This window comes from Hylobates moloch, unplaced genomic scaffold, assembly GCF_009828535.3.
Source record: "Hylobates moloch isolate HMO894 unplaced genomic scaffold, HMol_V3 SCAFFOLD_14, whole genome shotgun sequence".
Classification (NCBI taxonomy): Eukaryota; Metazoa; Chordata; class Mammalia; order Primates; family Hylobatidae; genus Hylobates; species Hylobates moloch.
Genome location: NW_026652289.1, coordinates 19,114,687 through 19,130,410, shown reverse-complemented (window position 1 = coordinate 19,130,410; position 15,724 = coordinate 19,114,687). Strand labels below are relative to the sequence as shown.

Here is a 15,724-nt window from a genome sequence, read left to right as displayed (position 1 = left end):
TGAGACAGTGATCTATCAACTGGCATATTGATAGTTAATGAAAGGGAATTAGCTTTTTATATTGCACAATTTCTTAGTTGGTTCAATTTTAATTCAATGTTTCAATCTATGAAAGAGTAAGGTTTTTGCTGCTTTCATGAAAGGGTGGAGGGATGTTAAACAATTTCCTATCTTGTTATCAAGCAGGTAGGCTTTTGTTTCTAAAGAGCAAATGGTCTAAAAAAAACGACTGTAAGAGTTTGTCTTTGAAGAAATTATCTTGAAATAAAAGAGGACGCCCAGAGTAAGGAAAGGATTCTGGAAAGCAAAGTTAAATCCTGGGGAGATTGGATTTCTACTGTTTGATGGCAGAAGTGGTGTGAATTCCAGCATTAGTGCCATTTCAGAAAGAAAACAGCTTCTATGCCAGGAAATTGACTGGTGCTAACTCTCTCTAATTAGAATAGTACTGGAGTGCTGGGTACGGTCCTGACAGTGAAGTGTGTTTGTTTGATAAATGAGTTACTAGCTCTATTCTGCTGACTTCCAGATGCAAATTTCAAGGTGGCCTCAGCTAGTAAACAGAGGTATAAACCATATCCTCATATATTCGCCTCATGCCTAAAAAACAAGCAATTTAGGAGAAGACATCTGGACTTCTCCTAATTTGAACAGGACTCAGAGCCCATCAAAACATGGATTTCATGGCTTGGCGTTTGGCTGCTAAGCAACGCACTTCTTACATTCAAAACAGAGTTGTAAAAGTAGAATCTTGGTGCCAACTCTGGGTATTTCTCATTGAAAAGGAAATAGCTCTGCAAGTTTTTCTTCAGGCCTTAAGATATCTGATTTTCATGAGATGGAAGACCTCAGGTCATCTCTCCTCCAGCCTTCTTTTTTTTTCGTGCTCTGAAGTATTAGGCAGAGATTAACTTTGCACTGTGAAATACTCTCAAATGAATGCTGCATAAATGCCTTGAAATATTTTTTTTCAGCCCCCTAATTAGTAACACTCTTTTAAATTGGGCGCATCTATTGAAAATACACATGCATTTCAAACATTTGCTTCTTGTGAAGTTAGATGTATATGCTACACGGCCAACCACAAATGAAATTTGCTTTCCTAAAAGTATGCTTCTGCTTGGCAAGGAGACCAGAGAGGGCCCATGTGAAATATTTTCCATGTGTAGACTAGTTTGAAAAATGCATGTCCTTATAATACTGACAAAAATTAAGACGGACCATTAATTTTTTTGTCCCTTGCTTTTTATCTATTTAAAATATGCTGTTAAGTTTCAGACTTCGGAAAAATAGGGACAGTTAACTATCCAGACAAAAAACAAATTCAGAAAAAGTAATTGACAAATCATTGAGAAGCACTGAGTAGTTTCCTGTTTTCTGGGCAACAATTACGAACGTTATGGGGCAGGAGGTAGGAAGTAACAGACCTTCTATTAATTTTTATTTATTTTAAAATTATGAAATGTGGATTTGTGTTTAAAAATGAAAGTGAACTACTAAAATGACCCACTCCTTGGCGCAGTATGCTTACGAAAGTATTTCTTCCTCTTGCTTTAGAGAACCTCCTTCCATAAACTCTCCAAAGCCTCCTTCTTGGCATCCTCTTGTGATGTAGCAGAGCAAGGAACCCCAGACATGGAAAGTTGCTTACCAAAAAAAAAAGGAGCTTGGAAACCAAACAAGAAATGGATAGTTTTACAGAACTTCATTTTGCAGAGAAGGCTACAAATGAATGTTCTACCGCTTCAAAGACTAATGTTGTGCAGAGGAATTAAAGGATAGCTTCCAGAAAATCACTTAATGAGGAAAAAAAAAATGTTTTCCATTGTGCACAGCACCGAGCTCTGCCTGGCTCTCCCTAAACTGCCGCCCTCCAGCATCTCTGTTTACATGTGGTTTACATTAATGTCCACCCTATGAACCACAAGTGTTTCTCTACTCCAAATTTATCAACACTTTTCCTTCATACCAGGGGTGCCTTAGTAAAAATAGAAGAATTAGGTAGTGAAGCTGTGTGATTCTAAAGTCTCCTGCAATCCATCATTTAATTTCCTATCCTTGTTCTGTTTGCTTCATTTCATACCACGATTTTACATAATACTTCAAAGCCTGTAATCCTTAATCTATTCTGGATGGGTCTCAAATACTTAAAGAATGAGCTTTAGAAGTCAATTCTTACGAGGCATTTAAGAGGCACAACTTAAAACTGCCAATCAGAATCGAGTTGTGACAACTGAGGCTTAGAACTATGCGCAAGCCAGGCCCCAAACCAACCCAGACTTTTTGCGTAAATGTCACACTAACATGCTGGTCAAATACTGTGTAAATAGATACTGCATTCCTCCCAGAGCCTCTGAGCCTTAAAGATCCATTTCGTTCCTTCCCCATAACCATCTTTCTTAAAAGGGGGAAATGCTGGGAAAACATTTCTTCCTTCTGTCTTGCCTCTTCGCCCAGATCTCCTGCACTGGGGCTTCGGAAACATATTCATCCAAAACCCAAACACTCAAACGGGATGTGACCCTCCCTAGGCGGCGGAGTTGGCCTGGGCAGTGCTTGCGGCGCATTGGTCTACTAAGCAAAGGAGTTGTTAAGCAACCTCACAAGTTTGTCCTCTCATCTGATTGGGTCTCTATACCCTGCTGGCCCGCCCACATTCCTTCCTTCCCAGGAACTGAGATTCCAAGGTGGACATGTAAGAACATTAGGAATCCCTGGAAAAAGAGAGTCCTTGAGAAAGTTTTCCCGTCCTCTGTGTAACAGAAGGGGTTCTAGTAAAAAGGTGTGGACACTTACAAAAGACGGTCATCGGATAACAGTGACTACCGTGAATGAACCATCCAGCCCTTTCCATTAGGTTGGACAAGGTTATATTTTATTTTCACTGGAAAGAAGAAGACCCATGATCCCAAAGGCCACTTTGTTTTCCTTTCTTTTCCCCATTTAACTGTATCATTTCCCCAAGCATCCTAGTGCCTTCTTATGTTTACGTTCCTATGCCACAACACCTCAGACTAGATGACATGCAGCACTACTGAGTCTTTATCATTACCTAAGCAAGTCTTGGCATTTAAGGCAAAAATTTCTGCGGGGCTAACGTGAATACAGGAGCAGAGTTGAAGGCTGGTTGGATTTCCTGCAAGAAGTAGTTAAACACATCCACAGCTGCAGGAGGTTTGAGGGAGAAGCAAAGCCACCAGCAAGATTCCCTTCCACCTACCTCCTGATCCCAGCGCTGGGACCCCCGCATCCCGGCTGGACCTACCTCCCGAGTAAACAGGATAGCTGCGTCGTAGTGCTCCTCATGGTCATCTCCCAGCTGGTTGTGTTGGTGTTGCCACTTGCAAAAGTTCTTGAGTGTGGTGGCCGCGTTCTTGCTCACCTCCAGGCTCTTGTCCTTGTCGCCTAGCACCACCACCTTCACCACGGCCAGGCGGATGTGGTTCTCGATGCTAGCATGGCTGTACAGCCTATTGGCGATGGAGGCCAGGGTCATCAAGTAATGCTGCAGGCCCCGGCCATACAACCGCGCCATGGACGCGTCAGCCACCAGAAGCAGCTCCACCTGGCGGGCCCGGGAGATGGAGCGGCGCCGCCGCCGCCACCACGTCTGAGGTCCTGAGCCCCCAGCGGGCGAGAGAGCGGACTGGTCCAAGAGCTGTGAGGCCAGTGCTGCGCGTCCGCTCGGGTTGCTGTGTGCCGGAGGATGCTCGTGGGGCTCCGACGTGGACGCGGGGGTTTCGCAGCTGGCGCGCGGCGGCAGGGCCTCGAAGCTGAAGCCCTCGCGGGTGTAGACGTGCAGGATCCGTGCGGACCCATCCCCATACACGCGCCCCGTTTCCTCCTCCGCCCAGGGTCCGCGCAGCAGCGGCTTTAGGGTGTAGCGCGCGTGCTTGACCGCGAAGAAGCCGTCGAGACCCCCACAGAGGTCAAAGACAGCCAGAGAGCGGGGACTACCGTCCACTGTGCCCCGATAGAAGCAGTGGCTCCGGTGGCGCCAGGGCGCACTCGTCCCGCCTCCTGCGGGCACGAAGCCAGCAATGCCCACCGAACCATCTCGCTCCAAGTCCAAGAGGAACCTCCGGCCGCCCGCGTAGACGAGGTAGCCCACCTTGCCGCCGCCAGAGTAGAGTTGGTCGATGTTCTGCACGAGCCCCTTGCTCCTGCGCCGCTGCGCCAGGGGGTGCGGGTGGCCGGGAGGCTCGGCCCGCTCCTGCACCTCCTCCCCCTGCCGCCGGCGGGGCTGGGCGGCTGCTGCAGCAGTCGGAGGCTGCCCGGCTTTATCCTGGGCAGGTGCCGCGGCGGGGCCGGCCGCGGCCAGGGGCAGGCGGAACGCGCACAGCAGCAGGGACGCCCACCCGAGCAGCATAGTGCGCTGCCCGCGGGGAGGGGCTGCGCGACTGGGACTTTATGGGTATTTGTTATTTGCTATGAAGTTAACGGGGCGGGGGATGGGGACACACACACACTTGCTTGCAGGATTGAGTCAAGTGTCGGAGGGAGGGGGGCCCGGCAGCAGCGCCAGCCTGTCCCGGCTGCGGTGCCAGCGTGCGAACTTTTCTTTGTTGCTTGGGAAAATGTTTGGATTCGTGCTCCAGAAAGAGGAGGAGGAAAAAAAAAAAGAAAGAAAGAAAAGATTTTTTTAAAAAGTCGGATAGTGGAGATTCAGCAAATACGGGAAAAGGAAAAAAAACAAAAACAAAAAGACCACCAAATGCAGGCACGATCGCTGTTTCAAGAAAAGTAAGGCAAGGTACCGCGCACCCGGCTGGCAACTGGTGCGCGCAGCCTCCCGCCCCCGCGCTGCGCTGGACAAGCCGGCTGCGGAGGTTCCAAGCTCCGGGGCCCACTTCCTTTCTTATTTTGTGGGTTTCCTTGGCTCTGCTGGGACCAGGAGGAAGGGAAGAAAGAGAGGGGAAAAAACCATAAAAATTAAAACGAAAATGCAGGGGGCAGCCTGAGGCGAGCTGGTGAAGCGGCGTGTCTGTGTCCCTTCAGCTGCGGTGTCTTCCTGCCCGCCGTCATCCCCAGTCGGCCGCTGCGAGCGCCGAGAGCAGCGCGAGCGCTGTGAAGATGCGAGGAGGTGGAACAATGAATTTATAGCGGCATGCCATCCTGCAATGGCAATTTCAACAATTCGTCACTGCACGCTGCCTCTTAAAGGGAGAGCTTCCCCCACCACTCCCACCCTTCCCAGTCCGCGCCTAATCAGATGGGGGAGGGCAAAAGAGGAGGGTGATCGAGGAAAGGGAGACGAAGTAGGAGGAAGGGACTGGAACCCGGCGAGGTGGAAGGAGGGACGAGGGGAAAAAAAAAGTAATGGGGCAAGAAAAACAGATTTCCTTGGCCACTTTTAAAGCCACAGCGGCTCCGGGTCTGTCTGATATTTCACAACCAATTGGGGTTGGCTAACCTTGGCTTACCTCATCTCCTGAACGGGTGTTTTGGTTAAAGTTATTGAGACGTTTCAAGTCTCTCCCTGCCTCCTTCTTGCCTGCTTTTCTCGCCCTCGGTGGGAAGTTCCTGCCGCAAGTTTTTCCCCTTTGCACACCCGTGCGCTCTGGCCTCGCAGACCGTGCAACTCCATCCACCAGCCAGAGCTTTTCAGCTTCCCGTGCGCCCCCTAACCACCGCGTTTCCTTTGCTTCCTCCCCTCCGTCCCGGCACCCGGTGTCCTCCCTTCCCATTCTTCAGCCTCTTCATGCTTTGACGCTCGCTGGATTCGGGCTCCGGGTGACTAACTTCTCCCGGCCACCAGCAGAGCGGCTGGGCAGCCAGACAGCCCAGGGCGCTTCCTGGCGCGCTGCGGTACCCCGGGGCGAGAACGCCCGCCGCTTGGGAACTCTGCAGCTTTGTGTGCGAACGGCGGGCTCCCAGCTTTCGCCAGCACGCCTTTCGTCAGGGTCCACAATCTGTCCCTTAATCCCAGCCCACTAGAACTTCCTTTGCTCTAAAAAGGCAGGGCGGGAAAGAGTTAACTCTTAAAGGGAATTCCGCTCATTTTTTTTTTTCCGAAAGATTTTAAAATTTTGCGCTCACACTTTTATTTTTTATTTTTTTGCTTAAATGATAATTTAATAATAAATTCCTATATCTGTTTTTGTCTCTTCTAAAGCAACCACTTATCGCCATAGGCCTTGACCTACCTTCATTCTCAGAAATTCCTTTTAGAAGAAAAAGAATACTTTTGGCGGAAGGAAGATTGGTGCTTATTAGTACGCGGGTGACATTATCACTGCTACTCGTTTCCTCTGACCTCTTCGTTTCCTCTAATTATCATTCTAAGAAGGGAGAAGGAAAACCCGACGACTTATGGTTAGAAGGTCTACCTCCTACTGTAGGGGTAAGAGCTGCCTCCATCCCCAAATTATTCTTCAGGCTAATTAACTAATGCACCAGTGAAAAATGAATGTGGTGTAATTTGTACATTTCCATCTTTTTCTACGTTTAACTTTGGCTATGCTGGGGATAGCAGGGCGGGTGCCTTAATGGAGCCCCAAGCTGATCACTTTCTCTGGGAGGGAACCATGAGGGTCCAGGGCTGGATGGAGGTTTTCAGAGTGGCAGTAATCCTCTGGAAGGAATTTCAGAATTGCCCAGCAACAATACCCATTGCCCTGTGCCTGGAACACCCTCTGGAGTCTTGGGAGGGGCCTATGTAACATCTTGTTTTAACTTATAAATTAAGAAATCACTGGGGCCTTAGGGACACCCAACAGCCCCTGATGGATTCTGAAATACATCAGGACCGGAGAGGAAGTTTCTATTGCTGAAGGCCATTGCTTTATAATTCCACAATGCCTCAGCCCCTCAGTGGCCAGTTGCCCCAGGCCAATGCTAACAGCTGGATGGGTCAGAATAGGAGGTTCCAGCCATCTTCTCTATCCCACCAAGGCCTTTGAGCCTTGCCTTAGCCATTCTCTTTTGTGGTCCTTGCTTTGCACCTACAAATAGCAAACTTTATCTTTTTAACCAGTTACAGTGAAAAAGAGTCCAATATTTGGCACTAAACACCATTTCTAATACAACCTTGATTCAATAAATTTAACAATTTCGTCATTGTTCATGTCAAATAATCATTTTAATAGACAGGCATTTTAGGTGACAGTGGTTAAAATTTGTTAATTGCAATTAGTTTCATTCACAGACAGATTTGTTATTTAGGATTTCAGGAAATTCCAACAGATTCTCTTTTCTTTGGTGGTCTTAAACTCATAACCTCCAGGGATTCTCCCACTTCAGCCTCCTGATTACCTGTGATTGCAGGCATGAGACACGGTGCCAGCTTGAATTTTCTTCTTAATGAAGCTTTTCTCCTCTTTCACAAACTCTGCTGAATCCTGAATCTGAATATTATGCCTTTAAGTTTAATTATATAGTGACATTTGTACACAGTTTATTCAAATATTTAAAAATACATGGGGAGAACAGGATAGACACAGATAAAGTTCCAAACTTGAATATCAAGCACAGAATATTTACTAGAGCTACATATTCACAAGGAAATAAATACTAAATCTTATGAATACAGTGAGTAAATTCTTAAATCTAAGAAAATTTCTACTTGGATATAATTTTTTTTTTTTAGAAAGTAACTTGGACACTTCAGAAGCTTCATTTGGTAGTATTTTTAAAACATTACACTAGTGGATTAGGATGAGCTGCTATGTTGTGGAAAAAATTACTATCTGTCACTCTAAGGAAGTAATTTACACTGGATAAAAGTAGCTGAAGTTTTTATTTTTACAGTAAAAAAATATATTAGCAATCATGTTTAAGCAGACTAACTGCTACTTATTCCAAGTAACAGTTTTATTTGTGCATATTTAATGAGAAATTTCCACTGAATTTATAGAGTATATGATCACAAATACCATTGATAGATGATTTTACATTTCCCAAAAGGAAGACTGACTTACTACTCCAGAATGTTATAATTTATCTTGGAGATCAGGTAGGGCAACTTCCTCCATCTAACAGTGAAAAGCTGAGACCTAGAGGCAAAAATGGCTTGTCTGTGGATAAAAAAGTCCACTAGTGGCCAAATGTCCTGAAACTCAAATCTCCCAGCTCCTAATTTGGGCTCATTCTACAACACTTCTTACAATGTATCCAGTTTAACAAATATCTATCAAGGTCCTACTGCAAAGTGCTTTATGAGGCTCTCTGGAGGCATGAGAAGATGAACAAGTCATGAGTAATGTTTGGAGGAAACTCACAGTTTAGAGATGGAGCCATTTGTATAATGCACAGAATACAAACTGGAAAATACAAATATAGAGGGAGAAAAAGCAAGAGAATTACTCCTGCAGGTGCCCTGAGCCCTGTATTTCCAATATAGCTCCACTCCATAATTTGTATACTCTTTTAAGTAGTATTTTCTCAAATTTCCATTTGCTAAAGTGTCATTTCCTACCCCCCACCCCAAACTATGATTTTAATGGTAAGAGTGAGGAAATACCTGACAGTAAAATATTCCCTTCCAGCCAAACACCTGCTCCCTACCTCCCATGTAGAAGAATTACAGTCTTTCAACTCTACGTTTTTCTTTCCCACATCAAGATCCCTACCCTAGGCCTGCTGAATTGGAAACCCTTTTAGAATCAGCACCTTGGTGGTAGCAGGGTGTGTGGATTCTGTGGGTAAGATCTCCACTACTAAGCTCCACTACTAAGCTCCACTACTGCGTGGGACCATTAACGAATGCCTTAAAGACACTGGGTGAGCTTTTTCCTTTTGTGACACTCTCTTTGCAAATTATCGTTTTTAGAGGGCTTTGCTTCAAAACCAAAGGTTACACTTTAGGAGTGATTCTAGCTTTGATATGAACTCTTCATTTTTAGAGGGTGAAACTACACTTAAATAGTCCTTCTTCCTTCCTTTCCCAGCTCTTTTTCCCACTGTCTATCCCCTCTGATATTTACAATGGCAGAACATGGACCCTGATGCACTAATGCATGTGTACCCAATCTCATATGCATTAGTACACACAACACATGTCAGGATGCATGTGCCACACACATACTCACTTGAACTCATGTTTCCCTCTAGGCTGCACTGATGGCTTGATAGAAATCCTGGTTAGATCTCAGATAATAGAAGAGGGGATTAAACCAACCATCCTCTGCCTTCATGAAGAAAACTTTCTAGAAACCTGTATTGTAGAGATTCTTTTATTTCCCCACTCAGGAAACCTTACTGAATGCCTGATAAAACTCGAAACCATCTTCTCTGCTATCTGATTAGGACATATTACAAAACAATCTGTCTATTGTGATGGATAACATATGCTTTAGAATCTGTTTTACTTGATATTATAGAAAATATATTTCTAGAAAAGCCAGATTTTCATTTTTTATATACAGTAGTTTTATACTATATAGAAGTCTTCAAATGAATCATATACATACGTATTATTTAAGACATACAGGTGTTATCTGTAAAGTAAAACCGACAAGTCATTTTTTATGCTGACCAGCTGCGAAATGGTGTTTTAGCTTTTCTCACACAATTATGCACATATTACTTGCTTTTATGAGTTACTTGAGTTCTATTTTTTCTTTATTTTCCAAAAATCATCAAAAATCAAACCTTACTAGAAACACATGGAAAATCAGGAATTTCCAGCAGAAAGTAATTTGAAACATTTGAGGTTTTCTTTCCTTTCCTTCATAATGGCAAATTTCAAGCAAAGTTTTCAAATTACTTAATGAGTAGTAGCTGTAATTGTAGTAGGCGTTGTTTCTCGGTTCTATAATTATATATATATATATATATATTTTTTTTTTTTTTTTTTTACAGTTAAGATTGTATCTTAACATCACCTTTCTCAAGCTCTAGAATCTTATAGTCTTCCTCAAAACTATTTGGTCTCTCCATGTTAAATACATTCTTCTGGTAACTAAGGTAAGAACTATAAGTAAGTTCACACAAAGCTGATAAATATCAGTTGGTTACAGTCTCACCCCTCGCAAGTAGGGAAATGGGAACTGTAGCTTCTTGATCAGTGTAATTATCTCCTACCCACGATGTTGGGGTCATTGCAAGTTGCTTATGTGGTCAATGGAAGAAAATACACAGTATCTTTTTTCAGACTCTCCATACACCGTTACATACCTCTCTCATACACACCTTTCCTAGTCAGGGACTAACAAGTGGAAGAGCAGTTATCTGTGTTACACTCCTAGACCTGGGTTCAAGTAAATACATGACAGTTTTTTCTCACTTTATTTGACTTAGGAGGTGCTGCTCTTCCTACATCTCTGCTTCTTACTCTTTTTAAATCAAGTTGGAAACAGAAAGTGACAATGCTCTGTCACTTACTGGCTGAGTGAAGATTTGATTCTAAGTCCCAGGAAGGAACCCTCTTCCAGGAACTCACCATCAACTCTCCCTCTTTTCTTCTTCCAGCTGGCCCAACCTGGACCTTTTGGAAACTTCTCCTTCATCACTATGTCCTAGGGTCCCAAAAAGATTGCCACCTCTGACCTTTGAAAATATGAGCACGTGAGCTTGAGGCAGCAGGAGAAGAGGAAGTGGGCTTTGACTGATTTACTATTCAGGGAACGAACTCTTGCCCATAGCTTCTAGTGTGGTTCTTTCCAAGAGCCAGACTACCACTTTTGCTCCTCTCTTTTTCTTATTTCAGGACCCTCTTCCAATCCATCTATACCCTTTCCAGTTTATGTTAGTGATAAAACAAGACTCCCCCATCCTTCAAGGAGGTGGAGCATCAGAATCTTTTCAGAATGGGGGTGGAGAGGAAAGGATTCAGCTGTAGTGTCCTCATTTGTGAGACTCAAGCCCTTGTTCAAAATCATCTTCTCAGATAAATTCCCACCAGATCTGCCCAGAAAGTTTATCAGACCCTCCATGGCCCATGTTATTTTGGTTCCAAATGTTTCAGGTGACTTTTGAACTGCAACTGAAAAAATTATTCTGATTTTTGACATTATAGAGTTCATTATCGACAGCTGGCTATAAATTACTAAATTTACATTTATAATTAACTATATAATCTCTAGCTTGTTTTTTTGCAGCTCAAACTCACATTTATTTCTGATAAGCCTTAATCAAATAGGCAATTATTTCATTCATCTATTAGCTTAGTAGGTGTCTTCCTTTCTTTTAGAAAATTCAAATGAGGAAAATGGTGCAGATTGAATCTAAGAAAAGTAGAGGTATTAACATAAGGAAACTGGCCAGTATGACACAGAGAAAGCCTCTTACATATGTTGTATAGCTAAACTCCACAGACGTTTCAGAGAATCCATAAACAACTTTAACAAATTGCTGGTCTTCAGAGCATTAAAGAGCAAAGTAACCTGATTAGAGTCTCTGCTAGCTTCCAGCCAACCAGTTTACCTTCCAAAAAATGCAAAACAATGTCTTGAGATTATGAGATTTTTTTCCCCTCTTTTCTGTCATAAATTTCATTTTTGCTTTTGATTGTTGGCAGGAGGCTAATGGTTGGGTCCCTCCTACATGAGTAAACTTTTTGCATGCTAAGGATAATACTGTCTCAGAATTATTTTTGGCTAATGTCTCTTTCTTCTTTCCACATTCTTTTCTTTTCTTCCTCTTTTTCTGTCTTTGCAATAGAATGTATATTCTATGAAACCAGGGACCATGCTTGTCTTCCTCACCATGGTATCTCCAGTTTCTATTTCAGTAACTAGTAAATTGGAGGCATACATGGACACATGTAAAATATGCAAAACACATATGTTAACTATTTTAAAAAATTATGTATGTGGGTGGTTACTGATATTTTTCTTGTTGTTCTTCTTTACCATCCTTTTCTCTGATAATAAAAACACACCTTTCCAAGGAAAGTCAATCCACATGTTTGAATAAAGCTGACTGCTTTCCTTCAGATCTGGATACTGGATACCAAGCCTGACAAGTCAGAGTGCCCCGTACATCTGGCCAGAGCTCTGCCCACTGGACATTTGCTCAAACCATTAGCTGAAAGCACTTTTTCTCTGGGATCAGACAATCTAAGGATCATGTATTAAGAAGGAAAGTCGAACTGCTGTAACAAATACCTTTAAATTCTCAGTGGTTTCACATAAAGTGTATTCTTTGCTCCTGTCACTGTCCCTTGTGAGTTGATGGCCAGCACAGTAGCGATCCATGCAGTAAGAGCTCAAGCTTGCTCCATCCTGTAGTCCTTCCCCTCAACTACCTCCAAGGCTGATGCAGAAAGAGAAAAAAGAGAGAGAGAGAGATACTAGAGAAGGCACACTCTCCCTTGCTTGCCTCTTCCTAGAAGTAGCATACTTCTGGTCCATTGGCAGAAATATAGTCCATATGGCAGTAATAGCCCATGGCCCCACCCAGATGTAAAGATGGTAGTGGGAAGCTGAAAAATACAAACCAGTAGTGAGCCAAGAAGAAGAAGGAGGGGGAAACATCTAGCCAGTCTCTGTTGATTGCCATTTTATCTCAGAGATCCCACCAAATGGGAAAAGTCTAAGAATGAAGTTGAACAGAGATGAGAAAGGGAGAAGGCAGGAGAAAGTAAAAAAGAGAGGAGAGAAAAAGGGAAGGTAAATCATTAGAATCCTCGAATCCAATAATGTTACTAAAATTCTTACTTTTGTTTAAGTAAGTGTAATCAGGGATTCTGTCACCTAAAACAGAAATAACCTGGTTAACATCCTGCTTTGTCCTGGCTTGTTATGTCTAGCCACTAGCTCAGTCCTTTGCATATATTAGATAATCTAAATATTTTTGTTATCAAAGAGCATAAGAATGAATACTTAATATTAAGATGTTGAGTTAAAACTGTGTATAGTTATTGGTGTGATGTTAACTAACAAGCTTATCTCTTACATTATGCCTGAAAATTATAGTCTTAGGTAACTAATAAGTGTGCAACATTTATTCTATTATTGTGGTTCCTGTTTTTCTGTTCTGTCACTTCCCTATGAATGTCACTTACCTGCTGGTCTATGTAAAAATTGTTAATGCCTTTTATCTGGGTGGGTATACTAAATACAAAATGTTTACATTCATAATTAATCAAAACCAAGACTTCCATTGTAATTCTATTATTCTAAGCTTGCTTAGTCTTACTAAATACCGTAATTATCTGTAAAATCCTGGAATGTAAGGACATTAACCTTCCTCCAGTGTTTATTCTGAAGAAATGTTTGGCAAGCCTTCCTCATCTCACTGCATGACCTTGCAGTATAGAAAAATACTAATCACTGTGGCTCTTACACAGTTAGAGCTAACTGTCTAGCTGAATATCATAACAAAATTCCTCTACCAAACGACAAGGCATGGAAGGAGAACATTCACTATGTGCTAATTTTCTGTGTGGTTGAGCACACCCTGCCAAAACAAGCAGCCAGAAGGCCTGAGTTTATGTCCTAGCCTAGGCACTATCTGGGATCCTGGGGAAGTTATTTAGATACTTTGTGTACTTTTTTCCTCATCTGCAAAAGAGTGACAATTATAACGCATGCCTCATTGGGTTTTTATGAAGGTTAGCAAGGTGAAGAATTTCATTATGTGTGAAATACCTAGTACATGGCAAATAAATAATAAAAGTATTATTGTTATTTTAAATTACCCACTATAGCAGTTAAGGGTTTTGTTTTAACTCTTTCATTTTCACTTAAATTTGCCTCAGAGATTACCTCTGACTTTGTTCTGATAGAAGTTTCTGGAAGAGAATCACTAAGGCTGAGAGGAATAAAGAAGTTTAAGACATTTCATTTACTAAGGCTGGAGAAAAGTCTGATGCAAATAAGTAGAAAATCCAAAAAGGTGTATAAAGATGCACAACTTCTATGTGGACTACATATAGAGAAGAATTTTAAAAAACAGTGCATCCTTTCCATTCGTGTCCTTTTGTGTTTATAGTCCCTGATAGTGTTAACGCCATTTGTGTGCTTATTTTTCTGTTGCTCCTGTCACATGCCAGGCTGCCATCACACAGAGCATGAGGACTCCATCTACACATGCCTCCAGTGCCTAGCACAACATCAGACTTTACAATTTTTTGACAAACATTGGCTTAATTGATTTCAATTAAATCAATTTCATATAGTCCCATGGAGTTTAGGTGAGGAGAGAGAAAACTATGTATATATATATATACATATACATAATATATACGTATACGTATACGTATACATAATATATACATGTATACATATACGTATATATTATATATGTATAATTTTTTAAAAATCTTGGTTTAAGTTAAAGAAAAAGAATTATAGTTTAAGAAAGCAATCATGACTATCTATAACTCAGTTTAATAGAAACTTTTGTGTTCTAGAGCTCCATACCGCGAAGAAAACTCAGGTATCATATGGTTTGGCTGTGTCCCCATCCAAATCTCATCTTGAATTGTAATCCGAATTGTAATCCCCATGTGTCGAGGGAGGGACTTGGTGGGAGGTGATTGGATCATGGGGCAGTTTCCTTTGTGGTGTTCTTTTGATCGTGAGTGAGTTCTCAGAAGATCTGATGGTTTAAAAGTGTGTGGCTTACTTTGCTGTTCCTCTCTCCTGCTGCCATGAAAGATGGGCCTTGCTTCAACTTGGCCTTCTTGTGATTGCAAACTTGTGATTGCAAATTTCCTGAGGCCTCCCCAGCCATGCGGAGCTGTGAGTCAATTAAACCTCTTTCCTTCATAAGATACCCAGTCTCAGGTAATATCTTTATAGCAGTGTGAGAACGGACTAATACAGGTAGTTACAAATGGTATTGGTTGCTTTTAACTTGAGGGAAGAATCAATGACTCTCATCTTTCCCATCACATAAAGTAATATTTGACCCTTAGGATGTGTATATGGTATTCACATTTTCAATCTCTGAGTGGTTTCCTGAAGAACTTAGATGGATAGTACACAGCAATTCATAATTTGAAATGTGATCAGCCTATGCAGTTGCATGGTATTTCTTGTTCTGGGTTTTGTTGGTTTGTTTGTCTTGGTTTGAATACTCATTGTTACATAGCAAGCAGCTAAGGTAAAGAGATTAAAACAAAAGCTGAAGCCACAACTCTGTTTCTTTTAGAGAGATGCTCCTCCTAAAAAGGTTAGCTGTTATTGTTGGTGGCAGAAGTGATGAGAACATAAATAAGTGCAAGACAGTTGTGTTTTAAGACAGAAAGTAGAACAGATAGATTTAAAAAGGGAATTCAGTAATGGCTCAAATCTACCAAGGGAATAATCTCAATTATGCTGCCCTCAGGTAGAAGAAAAGTGGTAGATGAGATAGCCCCTCCAGGCAGTTCATCCGTTGCAGAATTCACTCATCAATAAATGCTTGGGAGAAGTTGTAAAATGGCCAAATGTGTTATTACACACAAAAAGACACATCTGTTAGTTTCCATTAAAATGAGGTTGAAGAAAGGGTGTCAAGAGTGCAAACATTTCAACAAAGCTACAGGTGGTGAAGGCAAGTTGTAGGCAGCTAAACTAGGCACACCTGTAGTAAATGTTGCTTTTAAACTTCCAGAAACATTTTATAGTTTTTGCCACATGTGAGGTCAACAAATGCATTATTTGACTTACTGCCCCACATGTGTTCTCTTGACGGGAAGAAACTCATAGAAGAGAAATAATATGTTTAATAAAGAAAATACTGGCCTATGTTAGAAGAAAATACTTTCCCAACTATTCATCCATGAGATGGGTAAGAAAACACGATGATTTAAGGAAGCCAAGGATAAATTGACTCATCTACTTTTGTGGCAATG

At 42.1% G+C, this 15,724-nt stretch overlaps 1 protein-coding gene across 1 annotated transcript in view; it reads right to left on the bottom strand.

Annotated features, from left to right (window-relative positions):
• ADAMTS5 (ADAM metallopeptidase with thrombospondin type 1 motif 5) overlaps nucleotides 1-4,369 on the bottom strand; it is a 43,298-nt gene extending 38,929 nt beyond the window's left edge. The window contains exon 1 of the mRNA XM_032175298.2: nucleotides 3,266-4,369. Within this exon, the coding sequence (XP_032031189.1) occupies nucleotides 3,266-4,369 (1,104 nt within the window). The remainder of the gene's footprint in view (nucleotides 1-3,265) is intronic.
• Nucleotides 4,370-15,724: the final 11,355 nt, after the last annotated feature.